Source organism: Tachysurus vachellii, chromosome 12 (genome assembly GCF_030014155.1).
Source record: "Tachysurus vachellii isolate PV-2020 chromosome 12, HZAU_Pvac_v1, whole genome shotgun sequence".
NCBI lineage: Eukaryota > Metazoa > Chordata > Actinopteri > Siluriformes > Bagridae > Tachysurus > Tachysurus vachellii.
The window spans coordinates 20,061,378-20,085,205 of record NC_083471.1 but is presented as its reverse complement, the minus strand read 5'-3'; the positions used below and the strand labels follow the sequence as shown (position 1 = coordinate 20,085,205).

General features: G+C 35.3%; 1 protein-coding gene across 1 annotated transcript in view; it reads right to left on the bottom strand.

Moving 5' to 3' along the window:
* Window positions 1–23,828, bottom strand: part of fras1 (Fraser extracellular matrix complex subunit 1) — a 115,899-nt gene that overhangs the window by 72,960 nt on the left and 19,111 nt on the right. Inside the window, exons 3-12 of the mRNA XM_060882921.1 lie at window positions 8,751–8,858; window positions 8,131–8,223; window positions 7,488–7,647; window positions 5,713–5,846; window positions 4,351–4,434; window positions 3,568–3,669; window positions 2,848–3,039; window positions 862–951; window positions 683–721; window positions 336–483 (exon numbers count right to left, since the gene is read on the bottom strand). Coding sequence (XP_060738904.1) covers window positions 336–483; window positions 683–721; window positions 862–951; window positions 2,848–3,039; window positions 3,568–3,669; window positions 4,351–4,434; window positions 5,713–5,846; window positions 7,488–7,647; window positions 8,131–8,223; window positions 8,751–8,858 — 1,150 coding nt within the window. The remainder of the gene's footprint in view (window positions 1–335; window positions 484–682; window positions 722–861; window positions 952–2,847; window positions 3,040–3,567; window positions 3,670–4,350; window positions 4,435–5,712; window positions 5,847–7,487; window positions 7,648–8,130; window positions 8,224–8,750; window positions 8,859–23,828) is intronic.

Genomic DNA, 23,828 nt, shown 5'->3' with positions numbered 1-23,828 from the left:
GACCAAATTGGGGTGTAAATGGTGAAATATTCGGTCCCAACTTACCATTCATACATAATATAATAAAATACTTGAATGTGTATTTATAGAAGGTAAGGGAGCGTCTATGAGCAGCAAGATAGGCGTGTGTCAAAAATGGCAGGACAAAGCAGAAGATAAGCAATTTGGAAAGGACCAGGAATAAATTTAGATACTTTTCTATCCTGAGGCTGAAGGTTTCATGAACATCAGAACTAAACAAATCCAGAACCAGAACTGTTGGGACTTTTAAAATATTCTTTTAACATTTTTACACTACAGATATGTTCACAAATACACACAAACACATATCTCACCTGGGTGGCATTCGGGGCAGCACTGTCCCTGTTGAGGCATGGCAAGGGTGCCAACTGGACATGTGGGACAAGAGCGCTGATAACAGGTCACATGACCATTCTGACACTGGCATTTTCGACACGGACCATCACTCACACTCTCCAAATTCTGTAATGCACACATTTAAAGATGTGAATAATTTTATTTATTATTTTTTAAATAATTTTTAGATCACATTCACATCGGTATGATTCCATCTTCAATTCCATACATCAAAGCAACTTCACAACTTTGACAAAGTATCTCCAACCCATTTTAATGTGTATGGTGTATCATCACGCATATTGGGTTTCGCAGCTCTACTTACAGCAAGACGTCTGAAATTTTTCACAGTGGATTTCTCACCCTGAAGAATACAGTAATGGTCATGAGATTGAATTTTTGCATTAAAATACAGCATATATTTGATAGCACAGCACATCACATCTTATTATATACTGTATTATATAATATATTATTTTAGACATATTCGTTTTTACTCCTTACCTCATTTTCCAGGTGTGTATACACACAAGAACTGACTGATGCTTTACACTCTGCGCAACACTTCCCACTTAAATACACCAACTCTTCCCCCTGGCACACAGTAAAAATGTGTGACAGTGTTAAAAATAACCTGGCAAATGACTTTCCTTAAAGTGTTAGCAAATTCAAATCACAACAAAAATGCCACATACAAACTATATTTCAAAAGTTGTATATGTTATTGATTCCTAGTGTTGGTTGACGTCATCGTGAGAAAAGCAATGTCAGTGTCTTCTATATGATATTGCTTGATTACCTCAATGTTCATTATTTGAGATGGGATTTCATTAGAAAATGGAAACTATATTGTAAAAGCTTTCTCGTCTCACTCTTGCTTCAACACTGGCCAATTGGGAAGCTGATAATTTGTCATTAGAAATGATAGTTAACACATTAACAGGTCATCTTGGTAAGCGAATTTTCTTTTCTATTTATTGCATTTAGGTTTCTCCCAGTTGGGTAATTTACAAGTCTCAAGGTTGTTGGTCATATCCTAATTATACATTTACACCATTAATCTGAAGAATGGAGGTTGCGTACTGTTCAATGGCAGTGTATCCAATGTCCTTTCAGAACTGATTACAGACACCTGTGTCCTATCAAAGGCAACCAAATTGATTTCTAGTCAATTTATTCTTCTTGTTGTGTCTAGTTTATGTTATGTCTAGCTCTTTGTATCTATTTCGTGTCATGTCCAGCTCTGTTTGTATCTAGTTCTTGTGTGTAGTTTTTGTCATGTAAGGACTTTTGTCTAATTTCCTTTGTGTCTAGTTCTGGTTGTTCCTAGTTTGAGTTGTGTCTAGTATTTATGTCTAGTTCTTATCAGTTCTAGCTCTAGATGTGCCTAATTTTATCATATCTATATCTAATTGTGTCTAGTTTTGTCTAGCTGTTGTTTTTGGTTGTTGTGTCTAGTTTAAATCAAATCAAGTTCTTGTTTTGTTTAATTCTGGTTGTTTCTAATTTTAGCTGTGTCTCAATTTGTGTCTGCTTATTGTCTAATTTTAGCTGTGAATATTTCTTGTTGTATCTAGTTCTTATTGTGTCTCGTCCCTGTTGTGTCTAATTTCAGTTTATTTCTAATTCTTCCCGTGTCAAGTCCTGGTTGTCAATTTTATCATGTCAAGTGTTTGTCTTGAAGTGTCTGTGTCTAGATCTTGTTTGCTTGGTCCAGCCTTGACCTGACTAGTGCTTAAATTTGTGTGCTTAACTTGGTTTTCTATAAGTCAGTCTGGTTCAGATATTTTTCATATATGGCCTTTCCTCTAGTCTTTGTAATTGCCTTAAATTACCTTGTGTTGCATTTCAGAGATGTTTGTTCTCATTCCTTGTGAATAAATCATACTCACACTATCGTTCACATAGGTCTTGGCCTGAACACACATCATCTGATTTACACTACACTTCACAGCCATATTGCAGACGGCCTCAATGTGAGAATGATCATATCTGCCATATAAATGCTCTATAAATGAGGAGATAGATCCTATAGTTCCTCCTCTGTAAAATTTCAGGTCAATTCCATTCTTGGACCTCATCAGAGATGTCAGAAGACACAGCAGGCACTGACCCTATATCCTAATAGAAATTCTGACCTTAGTCCAGTCTCTGATGTGGTCATGTACCAGTGGCCACAGCATAATAACAAAAGTGCACACTAAAGGATGCAAGAATCCGTAAAGGTCACACTTCAAAACTTTCAACACTTTTGAAAAGCTCATGTATAATTCTGAACATTATCGCCAATGTTGTCACCTTGGATAACCTCTTCTACTCTAAATCTAAATCCCTTTAAGTAGCGCTGCATTATAGCTCCTGTTTTCAGATATTCTCGCCTAACATGTTTAAAAAAAGCTATTGCTACTAAGCACAGAAAATCATGATGTTATGTCATGATGAAAAGTACTTTCAGCTAAAATATTTAAAAAAGTATGGTGATCCTCCTACCCGTGGGCAGTCCAGCCTGGCACACTCGGCATGCTGGCATAGCACCTGGCCACGCTGGCACGTGCAGAACTCACAGCCCGTAACGTTCCACATGTCATCATGATAACGTGGTGTACCCTCATACAGGCAGCTGCCTTTGGTGGAGACACACTCCTCACAACATCTGCCAGGCCGCCTCACCTTCATCTCACCCTGACAACACACACAATACAGATTATTTTTAAGTCTCAGTTATTAAAAAGTAACATGTAAATAAATACATTCTGTAAAGTATATATTAGTATAATAATTTTATTGCTGTTTTTAACCCTAACCTTAACCCTAACACATGTAGGTTTGGATTTTGTTTTCCCTTAGTAATAAAAACCTTCATTTAAAAACTACATGTTGTGTCTACTTGTGTTATCTTTAACTAATATTTACATTTGTTTGATGATTTGAAACATTAAAGTGTGACAAACGTGCAAAAAAAGAAAAAAGAAAAAACATGCAAAAAAAAAGGAAGGGGGCAAACACTTTTTCACACCGCTGTATATAGGGAAGACAATCATGTGGTATGTAATGTGGTATCATATACAATTGTTTTACACTTAGAACATAAATATATACATCAAAGCTGTGTGTTATTTTACTCAGAGGCAAATCAAGCCCCTGACTGGATTGGAGAACTATTATTGTGTATTGCGTATGAAAGATTTGGTGTAATGGCTTGTAAATGACCTTGTCACACTGGAGAGGGCTGCATTTTTCTGTATGACATCGTGATTGCCCACGGTGACACACACAGGTGGTACAACTGCTTTTCTGCCACTGTTGACCATCCTGGGGAGAGAAGACAGGATTTCAGGCTTGATTCTAACAATAACTCAAACACTTCTCCATTATCCCAGTCCTCTTAGCTTTCCTAATCAGCCACCTACCATTTTATGATTTAAAAAGTTGCTGATTACAGTCTGAATACTAAATATACATTATATAATTATATAATATCTTTGATCTGAAAGGTAAGTCCTTGATCATAACGCTCATTCACAATTATGTGTTATGTCCCACAAGTCAGACTCATAACAGCTTAAACGGCTAAAATGTTCAGGTCTAATTAAAGACAAGGCAAATCATGCAGAAAATAGACATCGGTGATGGAGAATTAATTTACTTGTGAAATGAACAAACTTTCCATACTGTGCTTGTTCATCAGTCGTGACTAATTTTCCTCATTAGATCATGATTGACCTGACACATAACATGATATTAGTGACCACACATTTTACTTGGTCCTTCCTATGAATGTTTTTTATTATCTACCAATGATTACGTGTAGACAATAGAAACCTTGAATCAGAGTCAGAAGAGAGGCAGAAAAAGAGAAAAAAGCATGAAAAAGAGGCACATAATGTGCTGCTTTAAGACCTCATTTTCTTTCATGTTGTCAAGAATATTGATCACCGGGTCTCTCCGATGCCCTGATCTCAAGAACTGGAACATCACTATTTATCCATGTACCTTGTATTCTTTTCCAGCAGCTATGCATGGGTTTGAGATGCACTGAGGGCAGCACTGTCCTGGCTGGATCACAAGGTTTTCATTCTTAAAAAGACATGAACAAACATAATTCATATGGTGTTTATGGGTGTATTTTTTTTACACAGTATGGCAAATACAGTGATGCAAAAATACTGTGACTTAAACTTCTAAGACTTAAAACTCCATCTGGTCCTAATCAGGCCTTACAATTAATTACACATAATTACACATAAACACCATATACAATTTTATAATACGCTATATAAATAATGAATACATTATAATAGAATGATTTGGAGGAATTCTGGCCATTCTTTACAACAATGCTTGCATTTGTTGATGATTGAGGGCATTTTATTATGTACCCCATCACTGGATGGGATTGAGGCCTGGATTTTGGTCTTGCTGAAGCCTTCATTTTTCACCCATTTAGTTTTATTCTTTTTATTGTGTTTGGAATTATTGCAAGACCCATTTTCGGCCAAGCTGTTGCTTTCAGACAGATTAGCATCATAAAAGCCTTAAGAATGCATTAATATTAAGAGGGGCATTTTTTCAACTTGATTACTCCAAAAAGAACTACAAAGGTTCTGAAAACTGCTGCTACGGGGCATTTTCGATGGCCCTGTTTGAAAAATGGTTCGTTTTTTATTTTCAGATTAACTTTGCAAACCTACCCTATAGTAGAATGCTCTTTTTGGAAATGTCTACCCTTCCTTTAAAGCTATGTGTTTAGTCTTTTTCTAAATAGACTAACTTAACATTTAATGTTTTAACTGAAGCCAACATTTCTCCAAATCTGTGATTTCTCATATCAAACATTCTAGCCTTCGGGTGAATGTTCTAGGATGCACACTCTTTACAAAAGTGTCTTTAAAGGTCTCAATTTCCTAGCAATCTTTCTCAGTGTATTGTGGATTTTTTTCTTTTTGGAAATGGCCTTATAACCCACCATAAAATAATAAGTAGCAACTGCTTTTTTGGGGTAACTTCTGATGCCCTTTATTGTTGGAATGATGTTAATTCTAACCTGAATGCTTCAGATCACCAAACTGCCAAATGTTCTGCTTTCTAATATCATTAGTATGATTATTTTTCAAGAGCGTTTAATGAACATCTACTGGCTGCAATTTATTTTGTGATTTGCTATGTACAAAGCAAAAGTAAGCTTATGTTTGCCTATTACCTGACTTTGGTAATTAATCATTTTTATACAATGTTTATGCATTCACTTTTTTCCTCATTATATATAACAATGATAGGCAACTGAAATACATCACAATTTGTACAATAATTTGAGATGCAACTGGAAGTGAAGCTGTTGTTACTCTCTGTACTTACCGATTTGCATGTAATGGGTTGACACTCTGCGACAGAGCACTGCACTTGTCCATTTCTACACTCACACCTCGTACAGAGACTGGGACTCCATTCCTCTCCATCCCTATGCTCTTCTCCCTCCCAAGAGCAAGAAGCTGTGAAAACGGTACTGTTTATTTACAAGTGTAGCTATGTGTGTGAATGTGTTGTTATTGTCCTATGTGATACATTCAGCTTTAGAGAGTCTGAAGTCAGGTAAGAACACAATAATGTTGCTCTAGAGATTAAAGTGAAAGACAAAACAGCTACAGTTACACATGTAAAGAGAAAAAAACATGTACATCAAGACAAGCTCAAAAGGGATCCTCAGCTTTATATGAGAGAGAAGGATCTAAGGCTCTGAGCTACATGAATTATGAATAAAATATTGGGTCCCATAAATAAATTCAAGTTGACTCTTGTTGCAAAAGTATGATTTAAAAAGTTTGATGTTGAAAACAGTGTGCACAAAATGAATATTTAGGGACGGCACACATAGGAACCTTAATTACCGATCATAGCTTTATTAATTACTTATTAAATTTAGTTTTAAAATGAACAGAATGTCTGTTCAGGGCTCTTTAGAGGCCATGGGGTTTCAATATCATTGTAGTATTTGTGTAACATGTCTGAGGCTGGCCAAGAAGTGAATTAACCTACTTTCTATTGAGACTAAGATAGCTGGATACAGTTAGCATTATGGAATGATGGCATTATGACTAGCTTTCTTTTTTTTTTTTTTTTTGATGTTAGCATTTTTTTTGACTAAGACTTATGCTCACAGTGCCTTGAAATCCATATGCCAGAGACTTAAAGTAAAAAAATAATTAGTACAATTTTGTCTGCTTGTAGTAGGTCAAGCTGAGAAGATAATCTGGTGGTTTCTCCACTCATCTGTTTCTGTGAGGAAGTTTCCTGGATGAGTGCAAGGGGTTAAACTAGGATTTAGAAGGCTGGGGAGCGTCATGAATAATAGTGGATGCAAACAATGAATGTTAAGCTCCACATAAGATACTGTGTAAAAAATGAATCAATATGTTATACAATAATTTTAATAAAATTTAGTCTTAAGAAACCTAGCTACAGTCTACAATCTACTGACCTCTCGCTTGTTCATCGTGTTGACTATTGTCTTGTTCTTTTGGTTTGTTGTAGTTTTTGATAAAAAAAACATAATCTGCACTTGTCCATCTGCAATTGTTATACTAATTCTTTATACTAAACCTAAGAATCTTTATACTAATTCCTTTCAGTGACAAATTATATAAATAATTATATATATTTATATATAATTAAGTGTATTAGCAGTTTAACAAGATATACATAGATGCTACTTTTACACAGTATTTAACTGTATGTCTTGTTTAAGTCACCTTTAACAAACATATGTAGCAAATACTATGAAAAACCAGGAAAGTCTGAAATTGTGTTCACTGAATGTGAGGAATCAGACCTGTAAACATGCAGAAAATCTACATGCAGAATATTAAAGAGAAAGTCTGTATCATTGCTAGTATTTGCATTAAACCTACAATGTAAGTGCCATTTTGTTGAATTTCACATAAACTATAAAATAATTTATTTTAATTTATTTTCAAGTTATAAAACCAGAGCTCAACTCCACAGAGAAGAGGTCCTAGACTCCTTTCCAAGTCTAACAGGCCCAAATTTACACCTGAATGAAAGACCTCCTACGTTACTGCTACTTAAGATTAGCTTTAGTCATTTTGAAAGTTTCAATAAATCTGCACCCCTACCTCCATTTTGGGCACATTTTGGGCAGCACTCGCCGACTGGGACATAAGGGGTCTGTCCTCTCCCGCAGCTGAGAGGAGGACAGGCGGGAGGCACACAGGTCACTTTCCCAGAAGCACATGTACACACTGAGCACTTGGATTCGCTCCATTGGCTGTCGTGCTGCAAAAGAAGACAGTGAGACAGAGAGATAGAGGTTAAGAGGTTGTGGGAGAGTTGGTGTTTGCTTTTGCTACATGTTGCCATTGTCAGTGACTTAGGCCGGCAATAGCTCCAAGTTTTCACGTGGATCAATTCTTCCCTTTTCTAAAGTGTTCTATGCTGTTGGAGAATTTGTACGAACATGGGGCAAGTTAATTAGCTACGGTATTACGCCCCAGTGCCAACACAGCCAGCTTCCCTAAGTAAACGGCACTCAAGCTGGAGGCGACACTATCAGAATGTTAAGCAGAACAGCGAGCAGCTTGTCAAAGGAGGACCAACAAGAGGCTAGTTCTGTCAGGCAAGTGTGAGGCGCTAACAAGAAAGCAATTGTGCATTGACTGACCACTTAGCACTCTACAAGAAGTGGCAGGATCTACCAAGAATCTAGACTGGGGCCTTTGGCATCTTTCACTGGGCCTCGTCCACAGCAGTGTCACTTACCCCATACACTGCTCCCTGATGCTGGCAAGAGCCAGCTGACTGTGGGAAACACTCCGGACAGCATCTGTTCGCAGGGATCCTCAAACGCTCACCCTGGGAAAACATCCAAACAGTCATAGTAAGACAGAAGTAATAATAGCGGCACTAACTGTGCAGATATAGCTTACTGATGAATATGTAGCATATTTTTTTATATCCAGATTTTTTTTAACACTTTAGGTTCACTGAGCACAATGAGTTGTGTTTTATTGACAATCTTAATGAAGCACATTGAAACAGTAGCCAAAAGCATTGATTGCTGACTTTGCAAAGTTTTACTTGAATGCTTAGTGCAGCAAAAGAACGAAAATGGAAACTAAATCTGTTTCTCTTACTTAATCAAAAGCAAAAGCAGAATGTAGTGAGCTTGAAGCCTGTCTCTTTAAAACACACTTATACATTCAGCAGTCTGGCTAATAGGGCCATCATTTTATTTATCTTACAGGCTCCACCACCCACCCATCCATCAACATACTCACTTTGCTCCATCAATCAATCAATCAATCAATTAATTGACTCATCTTTAAATCCATTACACACTTCACTTTTATAATTGATTCATGCCAAATTTTCAGCCTTACCCTTTGAAAGTCACACTGAGGGTTTTGGCATTGTGTAGCTTTGCACATGACAACGTCGCCGTAGCAGGTGCAGTCTTGACAAGCATCTGGTTTCCATGATGTATTGTTCTGTATTGAGTCAAAAAGAAAAAATAATGAACAGATGCCTTCAGGTATGGTTCTGTACACAAAAACGTGCTGCTGCTGCATGAAATTGCAGTTCATGGAGCATGTAGCACCAACTGCCTACCACCAATCTCAATCCAGCTATTCATAATACAGCGGCCAATGTTTATATGATTAACATAAAGGTGCACTGTATTATTCATTCAAGAATCTCATGATTAGAAATCATTTAAATCAACTATTAGAAATAAGCTATTCATTTTGTTGTGTTTTAAAGTTGACAAAAAAGGCCTTGTTAGGCAGCTAAGTAATTGTTATACATACAAATAAAACTTTTATCTACATCATATGTAACAATAAATAGTAAAATAGTGATGTGTTGTTCTTTACTTGGGAAAATTGGGATGTGGAATAAGAGGAATAAAACACTGGGTGACTTCAGGGTTTCTCTAATCCCTGTCTTATCATTAAGATATTCGACCTAAAGCATACTTTGATGACCAGAATGGATTATTTAGTACAGTGAAAACATATAAACTTACACAGAAATGCTTTTCAATTTCAGTAGTGTGGACTGTAAGTCTGGAACTTCACACAGTCCAGTAAGCTCAATGGGTTTTATATATATATATATATATATATATATATATATATATATATATATATATATATATATATATATATACAGTACAGTATAAGCTAGTTTGATGGTGGGCTGGTAAATGGAATGGTATATTTTGACATTATGTACATTGAAATGCTTTGAAGATAATGGGGATTTTCATTGCAGTGGTAGATTTGACTGAGTTATTTCATTACACTGTATCTGTACTATCTTAGATACAGAAGTACAGATATAAGAAAGGCTAAAGATGTCCAATGCCAACCTTTTGCTAAAAAAAAGGTAATTAGATACGGATGCCTGAATATTTATTATGGCATAGATTAGAAAATAATGAAAATAAAGTGCTGAGTGCAGCAAATGAGGAAAGCAATTTACTAACAAAACTGAAATTCTTAATAAGCTCAGTGAATAAGAGGAGAGTGTAATGCAATTTTTTATTAATGCATTTGTTTTCTGTGCAAGTGATAAGAAACTAATAAAACTCAATTTACCGTAGTCAACTTTCAGGCTGACAGAATTTCAGTGCTTCGTGCATATCAAGTTGACATTAATCTTAAAAATAATGTGCCAGGGACTTTGACATGATGAAGAGTATTTACAATTTTCAGTATATCTATATGTGAAATCTTCTGCAGAATCTTACAGAGCGCAAATCTTTTCTGCTTCAGGTTTAAATGACATATCAATAGTTGCAGTCCCGGTAAGGCATTTTCACATTTTGCTGTACTTTGATGAAAATTCTTGTTTTAACGTAACACATGAACACTTGTGCGTTTGTGTTGAACACAGTTTTAAGGCAGAACGATGAAAGACAAGTAATACCAAAAACTTGCTCCAGGTAAAATTGAGTGTCCTGGTTTAATTCAGGATGTATGGGACACAGTAATGAATCTCAATTGAAAAAGAGACACTATCAGTGCCACAAGACCCAAACAGAACAGAAGAATGCATTTCCTTGGAGATTTCATCACTGCAAATAAAGCTCAAAATGGCTGTTGTTAAAGTGGTAGCAAGAGGATGGCACTTAAGAGACTACTGAGAGAAACTTGTTTGCTCTTCATTACAGGTATACAGTATAAGAAAAAATACAGAACAATGGACTGGCTTTAACACCCTTCAGCCTAGATGTGGAGCTGGTGGGAGTGATCTACCATCCATCCATTCTCTACACCACATATCATACTGAGATGAAACCTGGATCCTATCCCTGGGTATGAGCTTCAGGGCATGAGCCAGGGTAAACGGTGGATAGTATCGCAGGGAACAATAACACAAACACTCAGTCACCCAATCACACACTTAGGCCATTTAGAGATGTCAACCAGCCTAATACATTTCTTTATACTGGGGAAAGAAGAGGAAACCCCCTAGGCACAAGGAAAACAGGCAAACTCCATACAAACACTTGGTAAAGGTGGGAATCGAACCCCCAACCCTGAAGGTGTGAGGCAAACATGCTACCCACCAATTTTGGGTTTGATTATGGGTTTGAAAATGTTTAATGGCAGTTCCATTTGTTTATTGGCACAAATACAGAGAAGCTGATTAGATATTTTCTACGGTTACCTATAATGACTTTAATTTAACTTAAATTAACTTAACTTCTTAAAAGTAATATTTTAAAGTATATAAAGTAAATATTTTTGAATTCCAGATTGTGTCTGAAAGCTATAAGCCATCTAACAGCAACTGAACATAGGGATATCAATGTAACATCCTGTTAAGAACTGGATCTTTTTTGCAGTGATATTTCTCTGATACTAGCATCTTATTTTCTGTCCTTTTAAGTATCATAAAAGGTATTTTATCTACATATTTCCTACATATATCATCCACTGAAATTAATTCTTGGCAACATGTTCCTCCAGACTCTAGCTGAATAAAATAATGATACCATCACTCCTGAAAACCCTTGTCATTTCCCTGTCTTTTATATAATCAGCAATCAGTGAGCGTTGCTGCTTACTGCTTCCATCACTGTCCTATCCGTTGCCTCGGACAGTTGCAATGCTTGTTTCCTGATATTGATTTTCTGTTGCTTGGCAGCTTACATGAATGAGATGTCTGCATAGAGGATAAATATTTAATGGCTTGTTTCTGTTATGACAGAGACGGCACTTAGCTAACTGTCTTGCCATTCTTTGTGTGTGCAACTAAAAGCTAATGGAGTTGCGCATGTGTGTGGGTTTGTGAAAGTTGTTTAAAGATCAGGTAAATACAAATCTAGCATATTCCCATATAAAATTTCAACATACTGAAATATTTCTCAAACATTGTTGTCTAATAAATGATCAAATCTACATCCTACTTGTTTACATAGATCATTTCTTGTTAAATTCTGAGCTTAAATAAATGAAATGTCTATTACAAATAATTTCATAGGTTTTATGTACAATGCCTAATCTACCCAATTATTTCATAAACCAGAAAAAGTTTTCTAATACAGTCAACATTAATGCTGAGTCAGTCATTTAAGAGGAGGTTAAAAAAAAAGGCAAGGCGCTAAACATAACTGCTCATGCTGCCAGTCTACATTTAGTTGACATCTTTGACCTTACTGTGGCGCCAGAGCTTGAGGGACAAAATTAGACTTACTGTCATAAAAAAAAAAAAAAAAGTCTAGCATTTGTCACAAGCATGCCTGGTACTTTTCAGCGCACAGTGAACGTTTTAGTAAAAAGCTGTCGATACATTCCCTATGTCGATGTATAAATTAACAGTACTTCTACAGGATTCTTTTTCAAAATGAGCTCCAAATGAATTCTACTAGGCTCAAACTATTCTGGCAAGCTACTGATAAGGTAATTAAATGTAATTAATGCCCTTTTCCTGCCAGCTGCTAGCTCCTATCTGTTTGGATAGGAAAACATTATCTCCCCAATCACCAATCCTCCTGTCAACCTGCTACATGGCAGTAATTCTGCTGCTTGATTAGCTACGAAGAAAAAATGACAGGAAAATCATTATACTAGTTAGAACAGACTTTGAACAAGGCAATGCTTGAGATATTGTTTAACAGCAGGTCCAAACTATCCTTACAATTCAATACCCTTTGTATTAGTTGTACTGTAGTCGTTTAATCATTTACAGTAAATAAATAACATTTCAGATCATTTATGAATTATGGAATAATAAGGTAGAGGTCTACAAAATTTACAGCCACTACTAGATACGATGTGAGGCTTCTTCCCATATTAGTACATCAGAATACGTCACTGGCGAAGCTAGGCTTTACTTAATTGCATGTACTGCATTGGATAAATCCAGAGTCTTTGTTTTATCTGCTTTCTGTCTAACTGAAATGTTTAGGTTACCAGAGGAATGCCATGGGCATAGGCTGCTCTGTAATATATATTCAGACCATGTTCCAGTTTGGCTGCAGGGAGCACCTTTGATAAATCAATTTCAAGAGAGAAAGTGACATCTTCCCTGGGACATTAAGGTGAAAATCCAAATCAGCATCATTACCACTGAAGTTTAGTATTTCACAGTATAAATAACTGAGAATTGCTATCCATCTGATTTATATTCTGGCTTCAGCAGAAAATTCTTTATTCAACTTCAAATTAAAAATTAAACTTCAACATAACAGTATTATCTGTTTAGAGTCTTTTGGTTTTCATCCTGTCCAAAATGTATTAGGTATGAGCCGGATAAATATATACACATAAGGGCTGAATGACTCAACCTCGCCGGATGCAGCTGAGTTTCAAAGACAAAAACACAGAAAAGCACACAAACACCTCCTACCTAGCTGGTTATCATTTGTTCTCCAGTTCAACAACTTCACAACTGGGTAGTTTACATTACAATGATAACTCTGCTTATGCTCATTCACTACCTTCACACAAAAAAGCTAATAAATTCCATACCTTTCCCACCCATAACAACCTGAATGCCTTTCACAGTGCTGACTGCCACTCAATTAACACCAGATAAGAAATAAAAAAGTGGTGAAGCTATAAGCATACTTTACAAATATACACAGACAAATCATTAGATGTGTTAAAATAAAGGGTGCTTTATCCAAAAACCAAACCACCCAACTTATATATAACTTCAAGGTAATAAAAAAAGTCATCAACTAAAAGGACATACAACTAAATCTTAAGACAAGACCATTTCTGAGATCAGCTTGATAATTCATTTTAATCATTTTAAAATATGTGTATATAAATAATGTCATGTTAAAATGAATGAAATGTTGATGTGTGTGTGTGTGTGTGTGGGGGGGATAGTTAATGCATGACGTTTTTACTGTAAACATAACAGGGGTAAAAGAGAAGGCAGACTGTTTGTTAGATTATCCATATCACCACATATTACATATGTCAAAATAGAAAACGTCTAGCAAATGGTCAATCCAGAACCATGAATCTAGGGACAAGAAACTGTGGCCCATAATTGCTTTCTACATACACAAGACTTCATAATAACATAAGGAAACTTTAAGGTCATAAATGCCTAAACTAGAGTCAAACCAATCAGGGATAGATAGAACCAATCAATAAGAAACATGAGTTAAGAAGAACAGAAAGCTGTGACCATACACAGCAAGTTGAAGGCAAAGAATTACAGCTAGAGATGACAGAATCGGGGCAGATATGACAGCAGCATGTCCAACCGTTTTCATCTGATGTAAGTGTAGCCTTTAGCCCACAACAAATGGAAAGAATAATTTTTCATTATCACATCCTTAACAGTTCTCCCTAAATGTGTCAGTATAGTTAAATATGACCTAAATATATAAATGTGTGCCACCATGTTTTTATCAAAGCATGCGGTTGCAGATACCAGTGCGGATACTTTACAGATATGGAGTTTAACACATTTAAATATATTCAGTGCTTTCATTTTAATTGGTTTCTCCACAATGCCAGCCTAGCATGATTATATGCAAATTTCTTGCAAAGTAAGTGGTTGCTATAGAAAGTTTCAGAAAGCTGATGGAGAATAAGGTGATAAATTGTATTATATTTTACTTACGAAGGCTTTACTACAGAAGATCTAATTATGTGCATTAAATATTTTTAAATGTATACTACTTAAACGTTTCAATATGAAAGGTAAGTATACTACAACAGAGAAAAGATAAAGGTACCACCCCAGAGACAGTTCAGTGTATGTTGTCGTTCCTTAATCTTGTTCCCTAGTATCTTTTTTGGGAGGAAATATTCTAACCTATTTCCTCTGAAGAGAATTTATGTTAACAAGTTGCTGAGGTGTTTTAAAATCTGTAATTTCACCTACTTACAAGGAGTCTTCAGTACCTTCTTTATGTTTCATCCCCCTCAATATACAGGCTGTGACTGACTGGTGCCTGATGATGTAATAGTTCAGAAACAGTGGCTTCATTTATTCTGCAGATTCCCTCAAAACCTTGAAGAACCTTGAGATCTTTCCGAAAGGTACTTATTAAACACTATTAACTGTCTTCTTCCAATTGTGTACATGAATGCATGAATGAAAAGAGAAGGCTATTTTTAAAACTAAATTTACAAGAAATGTTAGCGTCTCTCAGAAAAGGCATTTGGTGTAATGTTTGTGTTTTTTGCTAACCTCATGGTGAGATATACTGTAATGTATAGCTGTAATGCGAACTGACCCCTGCAAATAGTTTCTCCTGTGTTTTGTAACAGATATCTAAAGGTCCTTTGGTTTGTCACTGTGAAAGAACCCAGTGGTCCGGGGGGCTGTGAAGCCTAGCAAGGGGGTTGGTGATATTTTAATTTAGTTACCGTGGTGGAAATCACAACCCAGCATTATCAAACTTATACATACTTAGACATATTATCATATTTAGTGCCCTTTTTGAATGAATGAACGAATGAACGAATTAATAAAAAAACATAAAAACAAGTGGGCTATAAACTATGTCAACTCAGAGCTACTGTATTCTATTTAAAAACTAAGGAACAGAAATCTCTGTGATTCTAAACAAACAAAATACTAATGCCCAATGAAATCATTTTCAAGGAAAAATCTGTGAAATTATTTATTTTATATAATTTATTTTACAATTAAATGCGTCTCTGGATGCAAAAGCATTGACAATACCTACTTTGTAACAGCACAATTAGTAAAACTAAGGCTATGACATGTAATATAATTTATAATTTTGTTGTAGTTAGTGTATGTATCGATCCCTAATGGATTTCATGCAGTTTTTATTGTGATTGTTGTGGCCAAAAATGCTTTATTTAGCTGCAGCTTTTTCCAGAATTTGCATAGCAACTTACAGAGATTTTTGTGGTAATCTACTTGAATTGCCAAAATTGTGAGCACAGGATTCTTCTTTTAAACTATTACCAGTAAAAACACATACAGTATGTAATTACTTTCTATGAGACCTGTACTCATGTTCAATGCAAGTGAGGAGGCTTTAGCCTTAAATGCTTGTTGTCACACATCTCGTCCTTGCCCGTGTGTGCTGTAAACTTCGAAGGCCTTTCAAATTTTGTTGAGTTTGTGTGATTTTGTGTTCATTTTTGAGTTTACAAAATCACAAAAAATTCTGGAGGGACTGGTGTATCACTCCTGAGTATTAGCTCTTCCTCCTCATCTTTTGTGACCACTCTCTTGTGCTTGTTTCTAGTCACTTGATGAAGGCTGAGCCAGGCAGCACTTGTATTACTTTTACAGCTCTATGCTTGGATTGTATTTGCCTCATTGCAAGCTGTGGATAAAGTATCTGCCAAATAAGTAAATGCAAATGTAAATGCAATCTGTTTTTTTTTTTTGCTGAGAAGAAAACACTGTATTGCTTCAAAAGCCTAACAGACTAATTAAACAGAAATTAAGACTAATGTTCCTGGCCCAATCCATAATTCCACAGAGGCATTTTTTTTCCCACCCAATCAATTGGCGTTGAACAGCTGAAACAGACGGCAAAAATTCACAATGGCACGATTCTAATATGTTTCACATAATACATTTGTAATGCATTCCAAAAGTGATGAGCCCACAGCAACATTTTTCAGAACCATATTTCTGTCTTGAACTTGGAATAAACTGGGGAGATTCCCTTGTAAATACCTTGGAAGACCACCAGACCACTGAACTAACTATAGGCTAACTGTCAAATATAGAAGTAGGCATTAATGTCATGCCTTTAAATGACAGATATCGCCACACTCCAACACAGCCATCTACAGGCATGTAGATTCCAAGCGGTGTGGGTCAAGTTAATGGAGAAGCTAGAAGCAAGATGGAGAATGAGAAAAAAAATCATGTACACGAAAAGAACAAACATTTCTTCTAAGATTTATTCTGTCATGTATGGACCATAGCCTATATGCAGGTTGTCCAACTCTATCAGAACTTTGACTCATGTATAAAACATTCAAGCTTGATAAATCTGACTAAACTACAGTAAGAGCCATGATTTGGACAGCACATGATATCACATGGTTGTGCTAAAAAACTAAGTAGCTTAACTTTGTGCCTGTACATTCGGTTAAATAATTTGTGCTAGTAAATCTTGATAAAACAGCAGAAAGTGCAACTTCTCTATCTATCTTTATGCATCTGGACCTCTACTCTGGAAAATGTGAGTTCTCTATGGAGACTAGATTCATTTGGAAACACGAAAGAGATGATAACTGATTCAAAACACTTAGTGAGTGGAGGTGCTATGAGGTTCTCAATGTGGGCAGAGCCATCTGACTATCAGAATCACAATGTAAATATGATGCCTGGAAGAAGGGAGCGGGGGCCGTCTCAAGCGAACAGTCAGTGTAAGACTTAAATGCTCACAATTGAGGGTTTGTCACTGTGTTTGCCTTCCACATGCTTTACAGTGTGTTATACTGTGTGTAAAGGTCTGTAGGTTATTAAATAAACCGGTAAGATTATCTTTGTCATCTCCTTAAAAAAATCCGAGCATACTTTATTTACTCTAATATATTACAGTACCTAATGTACTTCACATTAATATCCTACTAGCTACAGCAAAATCTGAAGTAAATTCCCACTGCTCAGTACATTTATAAATAATTCATAAGATGAGATCAGTATGGGAGAATATGAATCAACAAAGCACAAAAAGCTGTTTCTCAACAATGTATAGTAAAAACCTAAAGTAGGTTATTAAGTCAAATCTGGAAATTACAAATGCTTAGTGTACAATATTAAAATGTAGTTTAAGAATACAGTCATTTACAAAGGTGCACTATTTTATCTGTCAACATAATTTTGTCAAATTTCATTCAATATATAAAGTCTACACACACAGAAATGTTACAATTGCAGTTTTATAATGTAAATAACTAAACCAAGATAATCCATGTGAGAACTTTTTCCATATTTAATGCTGTAATGATGTTGTAAAAAAGACCTAAGAGAGAACTTTAATTTGATGTTCGTTCGGCTTCTTCCTGTTCATGCTCACCACAGCAGATCATCTGGTCCACGTATTTGATTTTACACAGGTTTTACGCCGCGTACCCTTCCTGCCACAACGCTCCCATATTATCTGGGCTTGGTACTGGCACAAAGAGTTACATGCTTGGTGGCTGGGGTAGGTCCTTGCTAAGGAATTAAACCCAGGCCAATGTGATCAGAGCATGGGATTCTGCCCCTGGACCACCAGGGTACAAGAGAAACCTTCAAAAATATTACGAAAACAAGATTGGTGTTTGGATAGATCTATGATTCCCTATATCGTGATTAGTGTCCCCAGTCCCAGCTGAAGAGAAGCAGCCCAATACCATAATGCTGCCACCACCATGCCTCAATGTGGCTATAGTCTTCTTTGGCTCTAAAACTATCTTCGATTATGACAAACATATCTTTTGGAATTATGCTCACAAGCACATGTCCGCACTTAAAGTGGTGGGGCTGAATTTCTAATTCTAATTTCACCGGGTTGATGAATATATATATATTTATATATATATATATATATATATATATATATATATATATATATATATATATATATATATATATATATATATACACACATATACGTATATATATATTTTTTGCTTTTCCTGAAATGCTTCTGTTTGTTTTTGTTAATAAAACACTTGAGGAGTGTAAACAGATCCGACATAATTTATCTTGCTTTCATTATTTTCATCTTATAAGCTTCTGCATAATCTGTAAATATATGTAAAATTGTAACAAACTATACAGATACAAAATATACAGATATAAATCTGTTTGAAAAATTTCTCAAAATCCACATAATGATTTGATAACTAGCATGTTATATCATGGTATATAAAACACATATTATAAACAATATAAACAATGAGAATTTATTACATTTTGTATAAGAATAAAAATTTAGCACATGATATAGTTGTGTGGAAATAAGTATTAGGGTACATTCAGGAACATTTCTTAGCATCCCAGGAACACGGCAAGTGAAAAAGTTATAGCACCCTTCCACCTTTCCAGGACACCAATGAGATTAACCTTTCTCCAAGTTGTTTTCGATAAATGATTAAATTAAAGGTCTTTTGGATTTAGTCTGAAAAAATATCCACTAAAAGTCATTTTGGAAAATAGACTTTTAAAATCTGCCACTTTGGTCTGTAAAGCTGCAATATAGACACATGTATATAAATGACCCAGCTAAAGGTCACACTTCTATTTCATCTTATATGTATTGATATTTTAAATAAATGAAGATTTGTTTTCTTGGTATTTTAAATAAATAAAGGATTATGGATTCCCGTATATTGTATTTTCTGAGCTGTAAAAAATTAATTGGACAGAATCAAGTCAGAATCAAGATTTGTGCTGAAGTGACTGTGGTGAAATGATTTTGAATCTATAGACAGAATATAGTCATAAAGTGCAAACAACAAGATGTCAACTTCAAGCATTGATATTCTTGTGAATAGCATGTCACTAATGCTTCTAATCTTTTAAAATCTCTTTTCAACAAAACAAAAGATTTTCAACAAAAGCCATTTCATTTCTAGAAGCTGAAGTACCATGTCTTGGATTTTGAGGATTTCCTTTGTCATTTTCATTCAAAATACAAAAGGTGCTATTAATTCATTCAGCTTTAGTGCCCTTAATTGCTTTCTTTCAGTCCAGCTGAGGCCATTACCATTGTAAAAATAATTACAGCGTATTAAAAGAAAATTAAACGTTCATTGCTCTCTTGTTGAGAAAGTAAGCTTTTAAGCTGTTAACCTACACTGACCTTTTCCTACAATCACAAACAAAGTTTCAAGCGTTGTCTCATTCCGAGGTGTCTTTTAAATTAATGCTACGGTCAAACATCGTCTTTTGTATGCTTGATATTGACGGACTTATGTATCATCCATGGAACGATGTTAACAGGCCAAAAATGCTTGCCAGTGCACGTGTCTGTGTGTAGTTGTCAAACGACACACATGCGGTATGCAATTACTGAACACTTCAGAATGCACATGCTTGTAAATCAGGTCTCTCAATCATAAGCACATGAAACAGAGGTGATCCTCAGACAGATTGTTTTACTTGTGTAGAAATAAATGAGCCTGACCAAATACTGAATGTACAAATCCACTGAGTTATGGCTGAAATGGACGTTCTTGTCCTATAAAAACTGTTACCTGTGTCAAGATTGTCTCTTCAAGCTCTTTCTTGGCGTCAGTGGAATGTGAGATACCAATAAATCCTGAATCCTGTTGAAACTCAGCTGCTACCTGTCGAAATCTTGGGCTTGGAATCTTAAACTACACTTTTGCATACTGTTCTGTTGTGTCTAAACTTTCTTCATAAGAAAAATTAACCCTGTAGGATGGTGTTAGACAGGAATAAGGATCATAAATATCATACTGCCCCGTTTGAGGTTCTGCAGATCAATCTCCGGGTTCATATCAGCTGTCACTGGTATATTAACAACATCCCAGGCATGTGACTATGCGGAAAGCAGCTGTTTGACTAATTTGTAGTATATAATCCATGAATAATAATAATGCAATGACAGACAGAGCCAGACAGAGACAATACAGTACAACTGACTCTGAATGGTACTGTAATTTCCCCATTACAGCACATTAGAGGTAACAACAGATACACTGTTCTGCTTGGGTCTGATTACTATACTCTATTTGAAGATAGGATAGAAGAGAGAGTGTGGCTCCTGATCTTATGACATACATAATATATATTACTGGGCTTCTGCTACACCATACTATCCCTAGTATTTTTAGTTTTCTATAAACAATATAATAATATAATAATTTATATAATATAATAATTTATATATAATATAATATTATTATTGTAATTATTACAATATAATAATTTTCTTTAAAAAATACAATATAATAATATAACAAGCAAATACTAAATTTGCTAAACCGTCCTACGCTTTTAATAAACAAAATTTTATAACTTGATAGAATGTACTGACTGAGTGATGTCCATAAATTTTTAGTTTTTAATGTATACTGAATTGCTTTTATATATAGTATACAGAACTCTGAGTGAAAGGGTCTATTCCAGAGCAACTTATATTTTTATCTCACTTCATTCAAGTGAGGGTTAAGGGCCTTGCTCATTGGCCCAACAGAGGCACCATGGTGGACCTGGGATTTGAACTCACAAGCTTCCGATCAGTAGTCCAACACCTTAACCACTAAGCTACCACATCCCATAGGTACTTCACACAAGTGGCTTAAAAAGATAATCTGTTTTAGTTTCAATTTCAAAGTTTCAATTGCGTCATAATTTTTCCAGCTGTCGACATTTATTTCTACAATTTCTGCAATGACTACAATAATTATTTTTTTTATCAGTCCACCGAACAAATACTTGAAGTCAAATATTCTCTGAGGAATTTTTGCATTTATTTAGCATTTTTGGAAGTCTCCAGTGCCTAAGCTATACGTTCTTTGTTAGCTTTAAAGCTATAAATTTAAGTTTGTTCTTTAATAAATATAAAATGGTTACTTTTGACAAATCGCTATAACAACATTTAAGAATCATCTTGAGGTTCTGATGTACTGTGAGGATTTAGCAGATCAAGTTCATTTTACATTTGGTAAGAAAAGTGTTTTTATGCTTCTCATTGTGTTTGGTTTCATGCCTAAAGCAAAGTCATCGTTTAATCACCCGTTTAAAGGGGTCAACCTAAGAAAAATCAATACAGCTCTTAGTCAAAGTTATCAAATACTAATATTGTAATATATTCCGTTGTATCATCCAACAAAAATCATTTTAAATATCAGTGATACAACGACCAAGTTTCAAATATGTTTTTCCAGCACTTCATAAATGGCCAAAGTATGTGTTACACTGTATTTAATTCAGCTCTATCCATATTTAGTAAAGCTGCTGATACTCCTGATACTGCACGAGGTGAAGATTATTTTAGTGTTCTGGTTTTATAGTCATCCAGCTGCCACTGGAGCCATGCTCGAAATGTGTTGTCTATTTTAACTTTGTTGTAACTGTATATTACACAAAAATAATTCCAAGTGAAGATATTTAATATGTCCAACACACACAGAGATCAACCCATACACAGAGACACATTCAAGAGTACAAATATTTGCATAGCCTTAGAACTAAAAAAAAAAAAGAATTCCTTGATTATGAGTAATAAACGCACCACTTGGGATGATAATTGGTATCTTCTGGTATGTGCTATGTATGTTCATGTCAGAATCAGGGAAACCTTTTGTACTTTTCAGACAATTTTTGCTATACCTTATATGCTGTGTGATATATTTTCGATTATTGATTTTCATTACTTTTTTTTTTCTTTTTGCACTTAGATTCAAAGGGGGGGAAATACTTTTGCACTCAATTGTAAATACACACAACTTTCCTTGTGTAAAACGGTGTGAACAAAATATCAAAAAGTCGTTTCCAAAACTTAATTTCAGTCCAAGAGGTGTAAAAGACACACACACACACACACACACACTACACAACGAATAGCAATTGTCTTTTTTTTGGCAGCAGTAGCTTCATTCCTCTTGTTGATGCAATGCTGAGAATGCTGGTGGCTGTGCTGCAGTCTCTGTGGATTGGCTTACATTTAAGTAGAACACATGATATTACTACTGAGCTATTTGTGTCTTCATAAAAATAACAGTATCTGACTTAAATACCTCATAGTTTTCAGCTTTATAAAAACTCAACATTTACATCATTTGGTAGACGCCCTTATCCAGAGCGACTTACATTATCTCATTTTTGTATAACTGAGTAATTGAGGGTTAAGGGCCTTGCTCAGTGGCCCAACAGTAGGAGCTTGTTGGACCTGGGATTGAACTCACACCCTTCCGATTGGTAGCCCAACACCTTAACAACTAGGCCCACAAACTACCGATATAATATAACGGTATTCCAGCTTTCAGTATATAACCGTATCTACTTACAGCTTTGCATTGTTGCTTTTAAAGTACTCAGTTATTGATTTGGAGAAACTGAAGAAAGATCATTTTTCAAAATAAGACTGATTTATATACGAGGACTATCTATACATATGCACCATTTTCTCTGAATTTCTTTAAGTGTCTTTAAGAAGTAGACATTTTAAAGGGTTTGTCTTAAATTCGCCTTTTTCATGTTTTAAGGTCAAATCATTCAGTCTGTACCATCTGCAGTTTTATCAGCTAACAACTCAAAGGGTTCGTGGCTGAAATGAGCAAACAGTTACCGAGGCCCTATAATGGTTAAAATGAATGCGGATGATTGTCATTTAAAAAGGAGGATGTGGAGGGATGCAGAAAAGAACAGCTCACAGTAACAGCAATGCACAGCTTAGTGCAAATAAGTATCCCACTGTAATTGGCTGAAATTAACATACAGCACTAAATAAAAGTGTCTCATTAAATGCATTTGCTGTGATTAGCAATAGTTTCTTTTAGTAACCGACCATACTGGCTGTTTCCCTTAGACCATAAACCATATACTCTTATTCTTATTCTTACACTTATTCAGCTACTCTACAGTAACCACTGATAGGGTTATATGTAACACTATGAAAGTATCTAGTGTAAGATTTGGGGCAATATATTACTGTATAGCCCTACAGTTAATGTCTGCTATAACTCACAAAAACTCACATTAACACTAACAATTATTAAAAGACAGATGACACTATTGTACATCTTATTAAAAACTATCACCATATATTTAGATATATTTTGTAAGGTGTGTTGTAAAAATCACTTCAATGACAATCAATTGTCGAATATCAATTGTCTCTGGATATGCATCATTGTATACCAGCATAATATAAAATAAAAAGGATATATTTCACCAAATAAATCAGTAACTTACTACACACCATACCATCTGAACTTCCTATATATTTACAAAAAAATCATTTCTCTTGCTTTAGTGAGGAGAGACTCTAGCTGTCTTTTCAAAAACAACTGAAAAAA